The sequence below is a fragment of the Aspergillus eucalypticola genome (genome assembly GCF_003184535.1).
Source record: "Aspergillus eucalypticola CBS 122712 chromosome Unknown BO83scaffold_19, whole genome shotgun sequence".
NCBI classification, from domain to species: Eukaryota; Fungi; Ascomycota; class Eurotiomycetes; order Eurotiales; family Aspergillaceae; genus Aspergillus; species Aspergillus eucalypticola.
The window spans coordinates 494,470-512,413 of record NW_020290293.1 but is presented as its reverse complement, the minus strand read 5'-3'; the positions used below and the strand labels follow the sequence as shown (position 1 = coordinate 512,413).

At 48.1% G+C, this 17,944-nt stretch overlaps 7 protein-coding genes and 1 non-coding gene across 8 annotated transcripts; 3 read left to right on the top strand and 5 right to left on the bottom strand.

Moving 5' to 3' along the window:
- Positions 1–286: 286 nt before the first annotated feature.
- BO83DRAFT_341845 (alpha/beta hydrolase) lies at positions 287–1,657 on the bottom strand. Its single transcript, XM_025528638.1, has 3 exons — positions 1,600–1,657; positions 1,318–1,545; positions 287–1,250 (listed from the first exon to the last, which is right to left on the bottom strand). Exons 2-3 carry the CDS (start codon positions 1,502–1,504, stop codon positions 430–432), a joined length of 1,008 nt encoding a protein of 335 aa, XP_025386233.1. The 5' UTR covers positions 1,505–1,545; positions 1,600–1,657; the 3' UTR covers positions 287–429.
- Positions 1,658–2,434: 777 nt separating this feature from the next.
- On the bottom strand, positions 2,435–3,050 carry BO83DRAFT_364785 (uncharacterized protein; the record flags this gene model as incomplete). Its single annotated transcript, XM_025529640.1, has 2 exons — positions 2,925–3,050; positions 2,435–2,869 (listed from the first exon to the last, which is right to left on the bottom strand). The coding sequence occupies exons 1-2, from the start codon at positions 2,994–2,996 to the stop codon at positions 2,435–2,437; spliced, it is 507 nt and encodes a 168-aa protein (XP_025386232.1). The 5' UTR covers positions 2,997–3,050.
- A 1,010-nt stretch (positions 3,051–4,060) lies between these two features.
- On the bottom strand, positions 4,061–5,123 carry BO83DRAFT_449007 (uncharacterized protein). Its single transcript, XM_025536727.1, has one exon. It carries the CDS (start codon positions 5,019–5,021, stop codon positions 4,287–4,289), a length of 735 nt encoding a protein of 244 aa, XP_025386231.1. The 5' UTR covers positions 5,022–5,123; the 3' UTR covers positions 4,061–4,286.
- Positions 5,124–6,240: 1,117 nt separating this feature from the next.
- On the top strand, positions 6,241–6,732 carry BO83DRAFT_275466 (beta-ketoacyl reductase; the record flags this gene model as incomplete). The annotated part of the gene is made up of 1 exon (XM_025527070.1): positions 6,241–6,732. A coding segment is annotated over one exon (492 nt), but the record flags the coding sequence as incomplete, so codon positions are not given.
- Positions 6,733–8,086: 1,354 nt separating this feature from the next.
- On the bottom strand, positions 8,087–8,158 carry BO83DRAFT_t188. Its single transcript has one exon. It is a non-coding gene; the product is annotated as a tRNA-Ala (tRNA).
- A 1,651-nt stretch (positions 8,159–9,809) lies between these two features.
- BO83DRAFT_75422 (sugar porter family MFS transporter) lies at positions 9,810–12,127 on the top strand. The gene is made up of 4 exons (XM_025537579.1): positions 9,810–10,484; positions 10,538–10,794; positions 10,849–11,537; positions 11,592–12,127. The coding sequence occupies exons 1-4, from the start codon at positions 10,161–10,163 to the stop codon at positions 12,017–12,019; spliced, it is 1,698 nt and encodes a 565-aa protein (XP_025386229.1). The 5' UTR covers positions 9,810–10,160; the 3' UTR covers positions 12,020–12,127.
- Positions 12,128–12,808: 681 nt separating this feature from the next.
- Positions 12,809–13,953, bottom strand: BO83DRAFT_448997 (short-chain dehydrogenase; the record flags this gene model as incomplete). The annotated part of the gene is made up of 1 exon (XM_025536724.1): positions 12,809–13,953. Exon 1 carries the CDS (start codon positions 13,802–13,804, stop codon positions 12,809–12,811), a length of 996 nt encoding a protein of 331 aa, XP_025386228.1. The 5' UTR covers positions 13,805–13,953.
- A 2,536-nt stretch (positions 13,954–16,489) lies between these two features.
- Positions 16,490–17,633, top strand: BO83DRAFT_380042 (NAD-dependent epimerase/dehydratase family protein). The gene has a single exon (XM_025531656.1). The coding sequence runs from the start codon at positions 16,600–16,602 to the stop codon at positions 17,605–17,607; it is 1,008 nt and encodes a 335-aa protein (XP_025386227.1). The 5' UTR covers positions 16,490–16,599; the 3' UTR covers positions 17,608–17,633.
- Positions 17,634–17,944: the final 311 nt, after the last annotated feature.

Here is a 17,944-nt window from a genome sequence, read left to right as displayed (position 1 = left end):
ATTTATATCAATTTCTTGGAGACCGCACGAGGGCGCAATATGGATGGTAAGGCTGAGATGCTGCAGGAAGCGTACAGCTTCTCCACCTCATCCTGCACGATTCTCCACCTGCACCCCACAATGAATGCGCGACACACGATCGCAATTTCAAGTATTTAGGATTTCTCTAGGAGTGAATGTGCCGCTACGCCATGCGTATAAACCATGTTATTTTTCAGGCATCATGATATTTGCAGTATACATCTTCTTCATATGAGGAGTTAACCATCTCAACAATCCAACCATTCTCATCGAAATAGATGCAGCCGTGAACCACGTCAGAGCTCCTCTGCATGAGAGCATATGTATCCGATACCCTACACAATATAACTGGACTATTCTCATAGATATCGATGCAGCTTCATGAAAGGCCTTGCTAGCCCGGAAGTTCTAAACTCGACCGAAAACCTCATCGATAAACTCCAGCCCCCGGTTATACGCCTCCACAGACCCCTTCGCCGGCTTGGGCGGAAATCCCTGACTGAAATCCACTAGTCCATGCGCACCCCCCTCAACAAGCAAAAGTTCCGTCTTGACACCCAACTTCTTCAATTGCTCATAATGGTTGATACTCTCTTTATCGGGGACAACATCATCCGCAGTTCCATGCACAAACACCGCAGGCGGATGCTCCTCAGTCACATGCAACTGCAAAAACGCCGGCTTCAAGTCCTCCGGAATAGCAGCCGCTCTTTGCGAATACTCCAACTTATTCAGCTCTGCGCCCAGCCCAGGCCGCCCCAGACATCCATCCAGGAACGTCCCATCCAATTCCCACCGCACCGTCAGCGCAAACCGGTTCGTCATATTTTTCCCGTCTTCGGGCATGTCATCGCTGACGACGGTCTTATCGGCCAGTAGCTTGGGGACTTCGTCCAAGTTCACCATGCTGGCAATGGAAGTGGGAGGACGGCCAGTCGTCCAGTGATCGAGGAGCCAGTCGCCGGCGCTACCGAACCCGGTTAGCATGGCGGCGGGCTTGGGGTTCGCGTAGATGCAGGCAGCGCGGGCGGAGTATCCGCCTGCTGAGAAGCCGGTTACGGCGATGCGGGTGGTGTCGATGGTTGTGCCTTCTGGGAGGGAGTTCTGGAAATCTCCAGCCAGGAAGCGGAACATGGCCTTCGCGTCTTCAATCTGGTCGAGCGCTGTAGTGGGGTGGCAGAGACGGTAGTCCGCGGAGATGAAGATGTAGTTCTTCTGTTGGCAGTGGTCTGTTTGCTGTGTTAGACATTTTGTTTGTCTGGTTTGGTATTTGGGGTATTAGGTTGGAGGACATACTGTATAGCCAGTGGGGGAATCCCATGCCCCGGCGGGAGCCGGCGGTCATGCCGCCACCGTGGTAGTAGATGATGGCGGGGAGATTCCCACTGGCATTGAGCGGTAGGTAGTAGTCAAGCTTGACATCATGGCCATCGACAGTGAAGTAGACCAGGGTTTTACCTCCTTCAGGGAGACGTGGCGGCATGTTTGCTAGTTGATGCGGGGTTGAGATGTTCAGCGTAGGGACTATGGCCGTGTGTTAGTGACGCGATGACTAAGGGAAGACTGAGGAAACGTTACCAGTCTATCCTAGACGCTCTGATAAATTAACATGTGAATTATCTTATCACAACGTGTCAATGAAGCGCAATTTGTATCCAAGATCAGGCAGCAGCGGACACTGGAGGTTCCCAAACATGATGATGTTGAGCCGGGTGAGTATATAGCCGCTGACCCACCATGCCGGCAAGCTGAAATTCGGCACTACCTCGGCTTTAAGTCTATCGCAATTAGACTCGGTGGAGACTCTGGTTGCAAATGTCCTGGAAAGGCTGTGCAGACCCCGTCAATTTTATTTATGGAGTCGAGGTGAAGATTCGCCGGAAGCTCGATAACATCACACCAAACTGTAATACCTATGCGTCCCTGGTCTAGTATTCAGACACGACAATGCAACGCATACATGTTTATAAGGGGAGAATTGACGAGACAGTATAGGTCTTCCTTATTGTACCTATCATTATCCGTTCCTTTTCTCTTTCAAGTTGCCATCCACAAAGTTCTTCGATTTTGATACAAGTCTCAAGTGTTAGTCATAATTAGCGGTTGCATCATGCATCCAGCACTTAATACTTTCTACTAACACTCCGTCGTTCACTCTAAACAGGCTCTGTTTTAGGTGTATATATTCCTGTTTCGATAAACTAAATTAAGGACAGACTGGACACAAAAGAATCAGAAAACACAGTTTTGCGCGGACTGACTGCCATCACCCGGGTATCGGCCAAACCCAGACAAACATTGACAAGAGGCACTACAAGCCCGCAGTAAAAATCAAGCAAGCAAATGAGCGAAACAGGATCAATCAAGGCCCGTGAGCAAGGCAAACACTCCACACCACGGTCTGAACACACAACTAGTGGCAGTAGCCGTTGGACATCTGGTAAGCCTGAAGACAGCTATTGCATCCATTCTGGCGACAGGTGTTCTGCGAGGTACAGTCGACCGTTCTGCACATATCCTGGCTTGGCATTCCAGTACCCGTGGGAAGTGACTGGGACACGCTGCTGGGCGCCCTGGATGGTAGTTGGTCAGAATCAGGGTTGAGCAGCTGGTCAAGGTCCGTGACTTCGCGGCCGTCAACGCCCTGGAACACGCGTTGAAGGCGGGCTGCATCCCGCTGTGGCAGGTTTTGGATGTACTGGCTGATTTGCTGCGGGCTCAACTGCTGGTAGGAGACAACCCGATTAGCTGCGTCGACGGATCTCAAAACGCCGTCGTTGCCGAGGAACAGGACTCCATTGGGCGACTGGGGGATGTTGTTGATGATGTCGGTGACATTCTGAGTGCTCTTTGATGGGTTAGTAGGCTTGGAGTCAGTGTTTGCTGGAGCTGGATCTTCTTACGTTGGACGTAGTGGGTACGGCGGGAGCAAGAGCGAATAGAACACTCAAAACAGCCAGGATTTGGGCCTTCATTTTGTTGACAAGCGTTGAATGCTTTTTGGATATATTGGAATGGCTTACTTGCTCCTTGGCTGAGTGTGGTTGCTGGTGATGATAGAGATATGGTAGGAAAGAAGCACGTATTTATATTAGATTGCTTCCTGCAAATGTGACATAGCCTTAGGCATCTGTGTATTTTTTGCTAGGCTGCCTCCGACATGTTCCGGGGTGTAAGCTCATGGCAGCACAAAGATGATAACGGTGCTGCATGATGGACTGTGCAACTTTCGGGTAGCATTGCTGACAAGAGATGGTGAAATGAGCAGGTAGTGGTAGTGTCATCGCCTTGTTATAAAAACGGGTTTCTTTGTCAACTAACTAGAAGCTACTGACAAACTTGTCCTTCAGCATAATTTGAGAAGCAGTTATGTAACGTTAGGTTGACCTCCAGGAGAAGAGCGTTATACTGCAGGGCGTCCAGACGTAGAAATTTCATACGTAAGATGGCCAGCGATTGATGTCTGACAACGAGGGAAGACTGACAAACTGTGACACAAACCATGATAGGCCGCATCCTTATTTTCGTCGATTAGAGTTATTATGTCAGAAGCTTCATCCGTCTTTCCTTCAGCTTCAGCTGTTTCGCCACAATCAGGCAGCGCTCATTTCATAAGGCTCCTAGGGAGTGAGGCGGTAGCATGACCCTGTGTTCCGAGAAGAAAGGTCTGGATTCCTTATCCCACAGTAGCCGAGCACATCTTGGGGTAATCAGACCAAATATGAGGCGTATGTACCGTCTAAGCTGACATACCATTATGCTTGACATATCACCAAATGCATCATGTCCGCACAACATGGTAGAGCTTCCCGTTATAGCCTCGCTCACAACAGTCCCAGGGAATCGATATCCCAGCTAGGCAGTTATGCTTGAGATGTTGCGTCCCTACAGCCAGGTCAGGGTGAGATTGCGATGATGGCGTCCCAATCAATGCAGGTGATGTCGGTCGCATTATCGCTCTCAGCTAGAAGGCTACTCATTCATTCGTCTATGTGCAAGTACCATTCGTATGGGAGCAACTAGTCCGTAATGGTTTGACGCGATAACCTTTTCTGTCCAACATGATCTCACGATCTCTGTCCGATATGCCACGAACCTCAGGAAACCAAGGAAATCAGGCCAATATGAATATTGGATTATGGCCATTGATACATGCTTGACAGTAATAGACCCCTTAGAAGTCAATCTATGTGGGACTCGTGAGAATCCTCATCATGCTCCTCCTTCCCAACTCATTCAAATGTGATCCCTCCAAAGGGGTCGAACTAATCTTTATTGTCACGGGAAGCGGAGCAATCCCGCAATGTATACTGGCCGCGTAATAAAGCATCCCGAATATCACGCTGGTGCTGTCGAAATTGCAACGTCCCAGTCTCCATACCTGCTAACACGTCGAAGTGAAACTGGCGGTGCTCGTATTTCATTTCTTCGGCGAAAGACTTCTGTTTTAAAGCCGGAGCATGCGTGTAGAGATAGGAGATCTGGCAAGCCAGAACAAGTAATAGCATCGCATCATTGCTGGGACAGTCGAGCCAGCTATCGATTAGCGCATCCAAGAAACCTGCCAATGGTGGAAATGGCACCTTGAGCGACGGCATGACTTTTAAAGGCACAAATTCCAATCGGGTGTTGGACGTTAGAGGAAACTTCCAGTCTGTCGCGGGAAGGAGAACCGTTCTCGTCTCGCCGTCCGGGGATATTAATCGCTGTTGAGGAAAGTCCAACAAATCCACCTCCGCATTCCCAATGAGATGTGGTGCTTGCATATCGAAATGCCACCCAGCCGTAGCAAGAATATTGGCAGCCACATCGACACCCTCAACTAGGATATAAAGGTCAAAAACAGCAGTAGGAACATCGAAGTGGACAAGAGCATCTTCAAACCATATGGTGTGCGGGACACGATTGTCAATAAGCAATTGGCAGACACTGTATCTTATTTTGTCCCCGCCTTCTCCCATGCCCAGATGATAGTTGAGCCTGAACTCCGTAACTTCCATTATGATTGTGATGATAAAAGACTAAAGTGCCGCTGATTCAAACTAAGACTTGAGACAGCTGATAGCTGCTGCTTTGTCGAGCATCTGAAATAGCTATCTAATCATGAACTTTGTGGAATAGACGTCAGCACAATAGAAGGCTACGTTCGTACGTTGATCCGGCCGTGACTGGATCACCACCCAACCAACTATAAATTATCTAGTATAGAGCATCACCCCGCTCAATTTATTGTTGATCTCTACTTACGGTCGCATAACCCGGCATCGTCGCTTCTACTTCCTCCACACTATCCACTCTTAAAGGACCACTTCTTGACCTGCTTGCGTCGTTCAATCGCACACCAGTCTTTGGTCGTACCCCGCTTTCCTATCGTTCCCCTTCAGCGCTTAGTAGTAACAGTAGCCTCGTATGCGGAAGCTATAAATAGACCTTGACCGTCGTGCTGCTTATGGGATAACACTGTAATCCAATAATACGTAAGAAGTCATCTTTTGTTCATCATCTTTGCCGCTGTTAATCTTTGCGGGCGCTCCAATGTCTTCTCATAATTCCCTCTCATGCCCCAACCCCGGCTTCGGGCGTCCATTGGCCTCGAAAGTGGTCTTAAATGTCTGGCGCTTTGTATTAAGTCTCTTTGGTTTGTCAAGGTTGAATTCCATCTAGTTTATGGTTCAAATAACTGGCACTGCTGCACTAAGAGGCGGCATCGTAGCATTTGCAGTACAAGTTCGTATATGAGAGAATTGGGGATCCAGCAATAGATCAAATCAGACATTGAGCTTCTCTCCAAGGAGTAAGTGCTCAGTACTGGGCTACGTGTGTCGGTAATAATTAAACCTCGTGCAGGCTGCTCCAAGAACTCGTCAAACTACTCGAAAGCGGTCACATACGTCCCATTAGACCCATCGGAACCTTGGACTCAAGTCACATTCTGGACGCATTTCGGTACATGCAGCAGGGTATCCATCTGGGCAAGATTGTCGTGTCAATGCGCCATATAGCTGGCCAGGTCACTCTGAACGAGAGCGTGGTGCACCAAACGAAGGTCACTCAGTTCGATAGCTTTGGTTCTTATTTACTTGTTGGTGGCGTGGGAGGCTTGAGTCGCTCTATTTCTACATGGATGGTCGAACGAGGTGCTTGTCACCTCATTTACCTTTCTCGTAGCGCAGGAACTACCGATGTGCACTTGGAGTTTTCTCAAAAGCTTGCCAGCATGGGTGTCGCGCAGACTTTGTCCAAGGAACCGTTTCGAACTTGGATGATGTCACCAAGGCCATGAAACAGGCTCATGGACACCTTAAGGGCATCTTTCAGATGTCTATCGTTCTCCGTGATCAGAGTTTCCCGCGCATGACGAAGAGCGAGTGGGATACTGCTGTTGATCCCAAGGTTAAGGGAACATGGAACCTTCACCAGGCCTCCGCGTCCATTAACGCAGACCCTGACTTCTACGTTATGTTCAGCTCCCTGTCTGGTATTTCTGGACAGCCTGGCCAGACTGACTATGCAGGTGCCAATACCTTCATGGACGCCTTTGCTCAGTACCGCTCCAACCTGGAGCTTCCGGCCTGCGCCATTCATATAGGTGCCGTTGAAGAAGTGGGATATGTAGCAGAGAATGAGGGGGTCATGCAATGGTTTGCCCATACTGGTGGCTCAGAGGACGCTATCTCCGAGCAGGAGCTTCTTGAAGCCGTCGAGGCAGCCGTGAATTCGATATCGGGGAACTTCTATCTCGGTATCCGGTCCAACATGTGCTTGAATAACCCAGGGGAAAAGGGTGATATTCGCATGGCGGGCTTTCGTAATAATGAAGATTCCAATTCTACAGCAGCTGGGTTCTCCAGCGACGATCTGCAGTCCTTCATCACTAAGGCGAAGGGGGACGCTGATTTACTGGGTCAGTCCGAGTCTGCTCAGTTCCTTGCTCGAGAGATCGGAAGGAAGGTGTGCGATCTATGTTGAAGCTAGAGGAAGAGTTGCAAACACCATCCTCTCTGTCGGATCTCGGGTTGGATACCCTCGTTGCTATTGAGTTGAGACAGTGGTGGAAGTCGGTTTTCGGGTTCGATATCAGTGTGCTCGAAATGATGGGAATGGGGAGTCTAGATGCTCTTGGAGCGCACGCTGCCAAAGGCATGCTGCGCTTGTTTCATGGTGTTGAGGAATAAGTCAACCGACGGTTTGAGGATGTCTTCTCCTCCGATTTTATGTAATTGATGAGGTGACTGCATAAAATCACACCACTCAATGTTTCCTGGACGGAACCTTTCTGAATGAACATACATAGATATTAGTCTCGCTAGTTGACACAATCAAGAAATTTAAACGCACATTGAATATATAGCTTTTTTCCAATTGTGAGATGTTCTCTCGATGATTGCAGGCAGTATTGCAATATACCGACTAGTCTTCATACGATCGACCATATAACTAGTAGTACGTTACCCCGGTAAACAGGTTTAATTTCCACGGGAGTTATACGGGATAATATATCCAGCTACTTAGTGCGAGTGCCACTCTAGCTACCTACTATCCAAGCAGAGATAATCCCAGAGTAACAGAGGGTATGAGCGAGCTGTCCACGGCAGGATCCATAGGCCATCGTTCGAGTGAGCGTGAACTCAGCATGAAAGAACCCACTATTGGCAGCACCAGCTATCGTCTATCTTTACTACAAGCAGGTGAGACGTGGTTAGTAGCATTCAGGAAAGCTTATCCTTACTTTGTTAGCGTACCAAAGAGTGTGCTTGATACTTCCATGGACTCGGGTAATTGGCATATCCTCATGGTAAAACGGCGCTCGGGGTTTTGGTACCCCGGTCGGAAGCTTGTCGTTGGAATTGAGGAGACAACTTCGACTAAGCCCGTCGATTTAGGCTGTAAGAATAAAGATTTCCTAGGTATGATGGTGTTGATGGTCGGGCAATGCTATGTGATACGATTAAATAGTTAAAATAAATAGGTGGACATGTCCGACCGGACGGAAGGGCGCAACAAAGGTGTGTGAGTCAATATGAAAGGGGAAAAAAACAAAGAAAAGAAAAGAAAAAAAGAAGGTTGGAGCTGCGGGGAATCGAACCCCGGACCTCTCCCATGCTAAGGGAATATTATACCACTAAACCACAGCCCCGTTCCTTGTTGAAGGACAGAAATTGTTTTGGTTACATAAGCCAGTTATTACTAACTCTCACCTTCAGAATATGATCTGTATTTAAAAACTCGCCTCTTAGTCAAGCCAGAGACCATTGGAATGAACATAAAGTAAGTGCAAAGAATATTAATCAGCATACTTTCGTCATCTTGACCTCTTGTAGTTCTCTAGTTAGTTGTACCTGCGATCAGTTGATGTTCATTAGTCACTTTACTACCGATGACCCGCTTTGATTCACCTATTATATATTGCGGCGACATTTCATAGTAGTATAGGCCGGATGTTGCCTTCCCATGGATTTCGCACTTCTTCATGCTATTTTTCTCATTGGTCAATTGCTCACTGCCATACATGATTATGCCCTGTTTATATTCTATTAATACGTTGTTTACCTCTCCCGGTATAGTGTTTTTACTCTCTCACCTGCCCATGCCTCTTTACCGCCCGATTCTGTTGCCTCTAGCAGCAGATCCTGTGCGCTTTAGGAGTGTACTATCCTCCGGATATAGTACCGCTAGGGTGGTATCTGGTAAGAGATTAGAATTCTCTGTGAACACACTCAGAATACCCATGGCTAACACTTCCTCAGATAAGAAAGGCCACTACGATCATCCCCTAGCCCAGGTTGTGTTCTCCCATATATTAGGGACCTTTCGCAGTGCCAGTACGCTTGATTCATGCTACAATACCATTTGTGGCTGTTAATCCGTGTTATAAGCAATATACAAGTTTCCCTTTACGTTGACTGCAAACGGAAAGTGCCGTGTAGGAGCCCGAGTATTGCTACTTCCTACCAATCAGGTGATGTCGGACGGGACCGACGCGTCGCCGCGTTTTAACTTCACCAGCTCATTTCAGTCACCAGCTCCTGGCATCCTTCTTGGGAATAATGGCAGTCCAGATGTCATGATGTTAAATCTGTTTGTCAAATAAGAATTGTCCGAGCTAATACTACAGTACCTTGACTTCTGATTTACTTCTGTCGGATTCCGACCAATCTTCAGCTAAGATGATAGCAGGCGCCGCGGCGTGCAGATATTATGGCATTGCGGAGCAATCAACCGCCCTGAGCACAAGCAACCCGAGTTGCTGACCCCGTGTCAGCATCCCACCGATGACAATCATCCACCATAAGTACCCAGCCGAAGATGACATACAAACCCCTACACCCCCCTCCTAAGATGAGGCGCAAATCATGATCAAACCCGGCGGGGACTCCGGCTGTGAGGTCGCCCTTGCAGTGGCCAGTGCAACGCTGTTCAACCCAAATACCGATCATGCCATTCAGAATGCCGCAAGAGGTACGGGGCCATTAAAGCATGTTACCGATGGTTCGTCGGTCAAAGGACATATGACGAGAATCAATATGTACCGAAACGCGCGGGGAAGGCTTCAGACGTAGGCCAAGACCCCAGATCCCGAGCTTTGGCGGACCGATTCTGAGCCATGGAACCCAGGTGGCATTCACACAGCTGCCATTGGATTGTTGCAAGTCAACCTGTCATATGTGCCGGGGTAATTTCCCCTCTGAGTGATGACATAAGAATTGACTTTCCCCGGATCCCTACCGGAGATCAGTCTTCCCCATCAAAATGCATGTAGCATGACATGTTCGGTATGACCGAATTTCCCGAGCCCCAGAGTTACAATCTCGGCCCATGTCAGAACATCAGTGGCTGATGCGGGGTCCCATGGGCCAGAGTTCAGGACCACCACGTGAGCAGTTGAACACTCATGCCGGCGTACCCTTGTCCGAACAAAGTATTGGAGACGAGTTCCTTTTCGCCTGTCAGACAACCAGACAAAGAAGCAAGCGAGTCCAGTCTAATTGATGACATCACGGACCCATCATGCGGAATTGCTGACAATCCTCCCTTGGTCTATATATTTGGAGCTTCATGCCTGACTCTCACAGCTCAGTACCGCAGGGAGACTGTGCCATTACGGTCTGAAAATTCGACACCTACTTTACCTGACAAATATGAGATTGCCAAAGGTCAAAATGCCTCGTAAGAGGCCGCAAGACGAATTCAATGGTGATGTGTTGCAGCAAGAGGCGCAAGCCACCGGCCCCAATGGCCAGAAATCTGAAGAGGGGACAGTGGATACACCTATCCCTCTGCTCACGTGGCGCTCTTTCTTAATGGGTATTTTCGTGTCAATGGGTGGTTTTCTTTTTGGCTACGACACTGGCCAAATTTCAGGCTTCTTGGAGATGCCGAACTTTCTCCAAAGGTACGGACAACAGCATGCTGACGGAACATACTATTTCTCCAATGCCCGTTCGGGTCTGATCGTCGCGCTGGTAAGACACGCATGGACAGCTTGACCCAAGTTCAAATTTGCTGATAAGCGCAGCTATCAATCGGTACCTTGATCGGCGCTCTTATTGCTGCTCCGATCGCAGATCGCATTGGCCGGAAATGGTCCATCAGCGGCTGGAGTGCCATGGTGTGTGTTGGTATCACCATACAAATCTCTTCTCCATTCGGCAAGTGGTACCAGGTCGCCATGGGTCGTTGGGTAGCTGGTCTCGGCGTTGGGGCTCTATCATTGCTTGTTCCCATGTATCAAGCAGAAACTGGACCCAGGCACATTCGTGGATCACTTGTTAGGTATGCCTACGAACTTGTTGTATTACTATAATAGATGGAAGCTAACGTCAACAGCACCTATCAGCTTTTCATCACACTTGGAATTTTCGTCGCCAATTGTATCAACTTCGGAACAGAAGCCCGGAATGACACTGGATCCTGGCGTATTCCCATGGGCGTCACTTACATTTGGGCCATCATCCTGGGCCTCGGAATCGCACTATTCCCAGAAAGTGCCCGATACGACTATCGTCATGGAAAGGAGGCTAAAGCAGCCCGTACCCTCTCGAAAATGTACGGGATTCCTGAAAATCACCGAATGCTGAAGCTCGAGATCGACGAAATCCGGCAGAAATTCGTGGAGGAAAAGGAACGCGGACAGATAACCTGGTCCCATCTATTCCATGCACCCCGCATGACATATCGCGTCGCAGTTGGAGTCGCCCTTCAAGCACTGCAACAGTTAACTGGTGCGAATTATTTCTTCTACTACGGAACTACGATTTTCCGAGGCGCCGGTATTTCGAATTCCTACGTTACACAAATGATCCTAGGCGGTGTAAATTTCGGAACAACATTCCTAGGGCTGTATTTGATTGAGAACTATGGTCGTCGACGATCCCTGATAACAGGAGCATTGTGGATGTTTGTCTGCTTTATGGTTTTCGCCTCAGTGGGCCACTTCTCCCTCGACCACGAAAACCCCGAACGGACCCACACAGCAGGTGTGGTCATGGTTGTCTTTGCCTGCCTGTTTATTCTTGGTATGTCATCAGAGACATTTCCCCACTCTAGTCCAGTTGCTAACCGCTACAAAGGTTTCGCATCAACATGGGGTCCCATGGTGTGGACCATTATCGCAGAGCTGTATCCCTCCGAATTCCGTGCCCGCGCCATGTCGCTCGCCACAGCATCCAACTGGCTCTGGAACTTCCTTCTCGCCTTTTTTACCCCCTTCATCACGAGTGCCATTGACTTCCGGCTCGGCTACGTCTTTGCCGGCTGCCTCTTCCTTGCGGCGGGCCTGGTTTACGTGGCTGTCATTGAAGGCCGTGGCCGTACACTGGAGGAGATCGATACAATGTACGTTATGAAAGTACCGCCCTGGAAGAGCTCCAAATACGTGTTTCCCGACATCGATCCGTACGATCGCCGCGGCTCGACTTCATCCAAAGCAGGGGCTTCTCATATTCCGCAGGTGAGCGGTGGAAACGAGACGTTCAGCCCTCACACAACTGAAGTGTAATTCTTGATTGCTCCGCCTGTTCGGAGATATGCTTGGAGCTCCGAAGCACTTGGAAGCCGGTAGTACACTTCTATGATTGGCTCCATCGGATTTCATGATCAAGCTCAGGAAATGATGTCTCTTTTATGATGTCTCTTGTTGTTTATAGGAGTTGCATCATTGTATTACTTGGCTGAGAGACGTTTTTTGTATGCCATCCCATTTTGTTATGTGTTATGATGCGGCGTTATGTACTTATGAGTGATGAACTACTGCTATGGCTTTTTATAATCAATTCAGATTCAATCAACTTTGTGCCACACAGAACATATTCGAAAAGAATTTAAAACCGCACACTGAAGAAGTAAAGACCCAAAAATCGTGATGTTTGATGCATACTCTATAATCCATAGAATCCCGGCGTCTGCTCCACCTGCACAAATTCCGGCCTAGCCGCGCTGTACTCAATGATGAGAGTCACTTTGTGCTTGTTCAGGTTATGCACTAGCACATAGCCATGTGAGAATAGAGACGTTAGCCTCAAGGATGGCTGCTTTTAACCATGCGTAGCTTGCTGTATTATGCAATCACGGTTGACATATTCATATCCTACATTTTCTCTCATGCTCTAACCTTCTCGATGAACTAGCGTACAGTCTTGCATTATTGACAACCGTACGTTGACTGGTCTAGTAATGGCGAATAATATAGTCATGCTTCCATTCTTATCCCAAAGACTGACTAGCTATATACAGAAATATTATATCATGCCTCTCATCCCACAGGAAGGAGTGTAAACTACTGATAAACTTACTCATCCTTCAGGCCTACCAAATCCAAGCTCAAGTTCCAGAACTTCCTCTCTCCGTCCACATCATACGCCCAAGAAGCATACCCCGGACCCCAGAGACCATTACTCGGGTCATATGGCTCAGAAATCTGACAGTCCTCCAAGTACTTCCCTCCCTGGCCCTCAAGTTCCTTGGCCACAGCCGCCAGCACAGTCGTAGCAGCACCCTGTTGCGGACTCTTGAACATCTTCATCAGTGTTTCATCTTGACTCCAAGCTGCCTGCTGCTCCTGCGAAGTATGGCGCTGGAGATCCGTATTGATGCCACCCGGATGCACACTGAAAGCGTGAAGACCCTGAGCACCATATCGTCTTTCAATCTCGTTAGCGGCCCAAATCCCCGCTGTCTTGCTCTGGCCGTATGATTTCCATGGTTCGTATTCGCCCTCGAGGTTGATATTGTCGAGGTGGACGCTTGACATTCTGTGAGCGACGGAGGAGAGAATCACGACGCGGGAGTTGAATTTGGGCGTTGAGGAAGCCAGGAGGGTGGGTTTTAGAAGGTTAAAGAGGAGGAAGTGCGCCAGGTGGTTGCTGCCGATTTGAGTCTCAAAACCATCTGCCGTTCGGCCTTCCGGGCACGCCATGACGCCGGCGTTTTCAATAAGGATATTGAGCTTTTTGCTCTTGGATTTGAAATCCTCGGCGCAGGCGCGCACGGAGTCGAGGGAGTTTAGTTCCAAGTGAAGGAAATGGACTCGAGGGCTTTTGGCTAAGTCGCCGAGATTGGCCTCTGCCTTTTTGACATCGCGGACGGTTAGGTAAAGGGTTGCACCGGTGGTGTGGAGTGCGCGCGCGGTCTCGACACCTAGTCCGGAGGAACAGCCGGTGATCAGGATGGTTTTCTCGGAGAGCTTGTCTTCGAGGTTTTCGTCTTTGATGATTTGAAGGGCGGTTGGGCGGGCGTCACCGGGTCCTTGAGGGGACTGGTGGGCTGCAGCGTATTTGGAAGACATGATATTATGGTCTTGGATTGGGAGTGGATAAGTGGAGTTGATCGTGTATGATATTAAGTTGATGATAGATAGGCGGGGGTGAATACCGCGCAGTATTTGTAGGTTCTCCTGCTCGGCGATATGGCAAATTCATCATAGATGACATCAACCAGTGGATCAGAGACTATCGTTAATTCCGACCAAGTCCCGGATGGGGCATCAATTGTGGGATCATCAGTCTGCCACAGTCGGAGCACCCTAATGACATTCATACTGAGCCCCTACCTGTTTGCATAGCGATGTACTGCCGCCTCGTACAATGGCATTAAAGCTTAAAGTGCTTACTGGAATATGGTGCTGACACCGGGGTCATGCAGCAATGTCCGAAGAAGACCAGTCCATCCTCTTGCTGACAGGGTTCTCAAAGTTTCAAGAGCCTTTGGAGCACTGCCTATGGATGAGTTATTGAATTAGGGGAAAGACTGTCATTTAGCCAACCCGTCAAGTGGGTCCAGGGGGCATGTCAGCTTGTGCGCGATCCGATGTGATTATCCTGGGGATGTCGGACATAACGGTGTTAAGTCACGGATCGGACCGTGGTTCATTGTCAGCTCGCTAAGTTATGCCTCAATAATTCAGTATCCATGGAAATGCCTCAGTGCAACTTTAATTGTGTCTTAGACTTCGGAAATTTGGAATGATGTAACCGCTCATTTCCGAAAGTGTGCCATTAAGGGTGCGCAACCGTCTAGCCGAGATAGAATTATTTCGCGCGGGATGGATGTGAGAATTGGAGTTGATGCGGGGACACTGATGGCAGATGATTAGTCGACTATGCCCAGGAAACATTAGCAGTTTAAAAGGAAGAGTAGAATATATTTTGTTAGCGAGAGAAGGTAGGTACATACGACCACAGGGTGTGGAAAATAGGGCTTCCCGTCCGCTCAGCCGTACTCAAGCCACACGCCGGGAGGTTAGTAGTTGGGTGGGTGACCACCAGCGAATCCCTTCTGTTGTATGTATTTTTGCTTTTATGTCCTACTGATTCTCTCATGTTTCGTCTACTTACCACCTGAATTTCCCATTGATTCCTATATCTAAATTACTTGTGGGTATCCCCTCTGGAAGGGTACAGCAAATTTGCTCTAAGCAACACCCTTCAGACTGTTTCCGCCGCGGACCCTCGTTGAATAACCAGGCCAAGCGCCACCATTTTTCAAAAAAAATGAATGTCAACCTCTTTGGACTCGTGAGATCGAGAATATGCAGGTACATGTGTTCGTCCATGCTCATTCCGATAGCCAATCCAGTCAGACTATAATAGACGTAAATCAGTACCTTAATCTCCCGCATCTTCCTCGAAATAGCCTTGGACTGCCCTTGCGGAAAGAACGATCAAATGAATCCCGCACTGGCAGTACTCAGGCTTATGTCTTCAAAGAGTAATAGGGAACAGCCAACGATGTCTTTCTTTTTAGGCGGAGAGCGTAGTCCAAAAGCGGTTGCAGTACGCCACGTTTTTTTGTCAATTAGACCGGGATTCACATTAAGTTTGGCCCGAACATATTGCACCAGGTGCTACTGAATGGCGAGAGCTAGCAAATTGCAGTTGTTCCAATTCGTAAAAACCTGTAGAGATCCGCTCGCCAGCGGGGCTCGGCATGGGAGTACTCTATCTCTTTTAATCAATATTTCTTGCGGTATCTATTTACATGATTATACAAAGCGTACTCGGAATACCGAAACAAATGTCAGATATTATACCTCTTTAGCAAACTGCAATGCTAAAGATATAGTAAGGTAGCTCTTGAATTGATAATATGTATCAATTTCCTCTGATTATCATTATTCCTGCTGCATATTGAAAAGGAAGAAATACAAGTAACCCGCCAAAATTGCCTAGCAAATCCTTAATTTTACTAATAAGGTTCAACCTTGTCTTACATACTGGTAGAAGCTGAACTTTATCTCTTTCGTTCAGCTAATATAATTTGAAGCGTGTCACAAGATATACATAGCACCTGACAAAGTCAAGTCTCTGATCAACATAGAATCTTATATAGGCCAAAAGATATAGACTCACTACCGCCATTTATACTGCCATAACAAGAATATAGAGGAACACCGCAGTCTGTCTTATTCTGATTATGAATTATCATAGAGCCCCGATCCAACTGTGTTTCTAGGAAGAGATGCTAGGCACGTGAATACAATAATATGAATTACACAACAGTGGCAAAGTCGGATGGCGATGAAGGGAATAACATATGTCCTGCCGTCGCGAAATCTTTGTCTCTGTCATATCATATTTGTTTCTTATAGGCCACTTGATACTGAAAATTTTGAACTGTGATGTATTCATATGAGCACAGTACTCCTATGCTACACATCGGTCCCGGTCTGAAAGTCCTGCCATCAGGTCTCTTTGTTTAGAGGGGAGACGTAGCTGTAGGAATTGAGAGATATTTACAGTATATGTTGGTAGCTCCCTAGAGAACAGAAACGACGTCCAAAATGTCCGATGCCAAGGGGTCTTACTAAATAGCTCGTGCGGAAGTCTAACGGCAGCCTATCAACGATCGGAAAATGCCGACACAGAGCCTCCGAATGACTCACATGTTTTATTGTCTTAGAATACTCGCATATAAACAAGGTTTGATAGAACTAATCTCGGGCAATTCGGGTCTCAAATCAGATCCTTCTCTGGAAATACTAAGCGTCCCTACGAAGTATTTTGAGCCCCATCTGGCGTAAGCCACCCACCCACAGGAACTATATCATTCCAGAACTATTTGTTAGGTGCCAGCACTTGCGAGATGTCCTTAGAGTACGAAGTTCTCGTCACTGGCTCAGCTGGCCATCTAGGCACGGCTCTAATGCTTTGCCTGCCTTCGATGGGCTACAAACCTCTGGGGATCGATATCCTCTCCTCTTCAACTACGACAGTCGTGGGATCAGTCTGCGATCGCACTTTCATTGCATCGATCTTCCGCGAAAACCCCATTAAGCATGTGCTTCATACGGCGACATTGCATAAGCCGCACATATGCAGCCATACCAAGGAGGAATTCATTTCAACCAACATTGCGGGCACTCTGACCCTTCTTGAAGAATCTTTCAAGTTCAAGGACAGGATTGAGAGTTTTGTTTTTTTTAGTACAACCAGCGCCTTTGGTACGGCTCTAAACCCGAAGCCCGGCTTCCCCGCCGCTTGGATCGATGAGTCTGTCGTACCCCAACCAAAGAATATTTATGGCGTGACAAAAGTTGCAGCCAAGGATATGTGCGCGCTAGTACAAAAGGAAAGCGGAATGCCTGTTTTAGTTCTGCGAACAAGTCGCTTTTTTCCAGAGGAAGACGATGATGAAGACCGTCGTACGGCCATGAGTGATAAAAACTTGAAGGTTCTGGAACTAGCCTACCGCAGATGCGATATTGAAGATATTGTCAGCGCGTCAATTTGCTCAATGAGAAAAGCCAAGGATATCCAGTGGGGGAAGTATATTATAAGCGCTCCGCCACCTTTCAATAACAATGAAATCACGCTCGACGCTCTAAATCGAAATCCTGCTGAGGTGATTGCGAAAGATTTCCCCGAAGTCGACGCTATTTTCAAGCAGAAAGGGTGGAAGCATCTTGCGAGGATCGATCGGGTCTATGATTCCAGCAAGGCTGTGAGAGAGCTAGGGTGGCATCCGAAATATACCTTTGGAAAAACGTTGGAGAGTTTGGCGCGTGGCGAGCAGTGGAGGAGTGATCTAACTGGTAGGGTGGGTAAGAAAGGATATCACGCCGTGAGCACCGGAGTGTATACCAAGAGATGATAAGAGCCAAAATACAAGATTGACGCGGTAATTTTGCTAGTGGCTCATGATCTAGCAGAGCACGTAGAAGGTATATGCAGTAAGTCTGCTTGATTGAGGTTAGTAGTTCCCGAAGGACGTCAGATAGACAGCGGGCCACTTTATTCACCATGCTTGTGGGGAAATAGCGGACGGGCTGAACCACCCAGGTCCTGCAGACTTGTTCATTAAACAGCTCAAATGGCTCTAGATACATGGCATAGACACCGGGCAGCGATATTAGCTGGGGGTTACCACAAAGGCAGAGGCAGGTATTCATGCTTATCAGCACACAAGGCGGCAAAACGCCATGCGACGT

Excerpts from the sequence above, each read along its gene's own strand:
- BO83DRAFT_341845 (XM_025528638.1), bottom strand. The coding sequence starts at position 1,504 with ATGCCGCCACGTCTCCCTGAAGGAGGTAAAACCCTGGTCTACTTCACT. Across the intron at positions 1,251-1,317 it reads ATTCCCCCACTGGCTATACA|ACCACTGCCAACAGAAGAAC; the intron begins GTATGTCCTCCA and ends CACAGCAAACAG.
- BO83DRAFT_449007 (XM_025536727.1), bottom strand. The coding sequence starts at position 5,021 with ATGGAAGTTACGGAGTTCAGGCTCAACTATCATCTGGGCATGGGAGAA.
- BO83DRAFT_380042 (XM_025531656.1), top strand. The coding sequence starts at position 16,600 with ATGTCCTTAGAGTACGAAGTTCTCGTCACTGGCTCAGCTGGCCATCTA.
- BO83DRAFT_75422 (XM_025537579.1), top strand. The coding sequence starts at position 10,161 with ATGAGATTGCCAAAGGTCAAAATGCCTCGTAAGAGGCCGCAAGACGAA. Across the intron at positions 10,485-10,537 it reads CGGGTCTGATCGTCGCGCTG|CTATCAATCGGTACCTTGAT; the intron begins GTAAGACACGCA and ends TGATAAGCGCAG. Across the intron at positions 10,795-10,848 it reads ATTCGTGGATCACTTGTTAG|CACCTATCAGCTTTTCATCA; the intron begins GTATGCCTACGA and ends TAACGTCAACAG.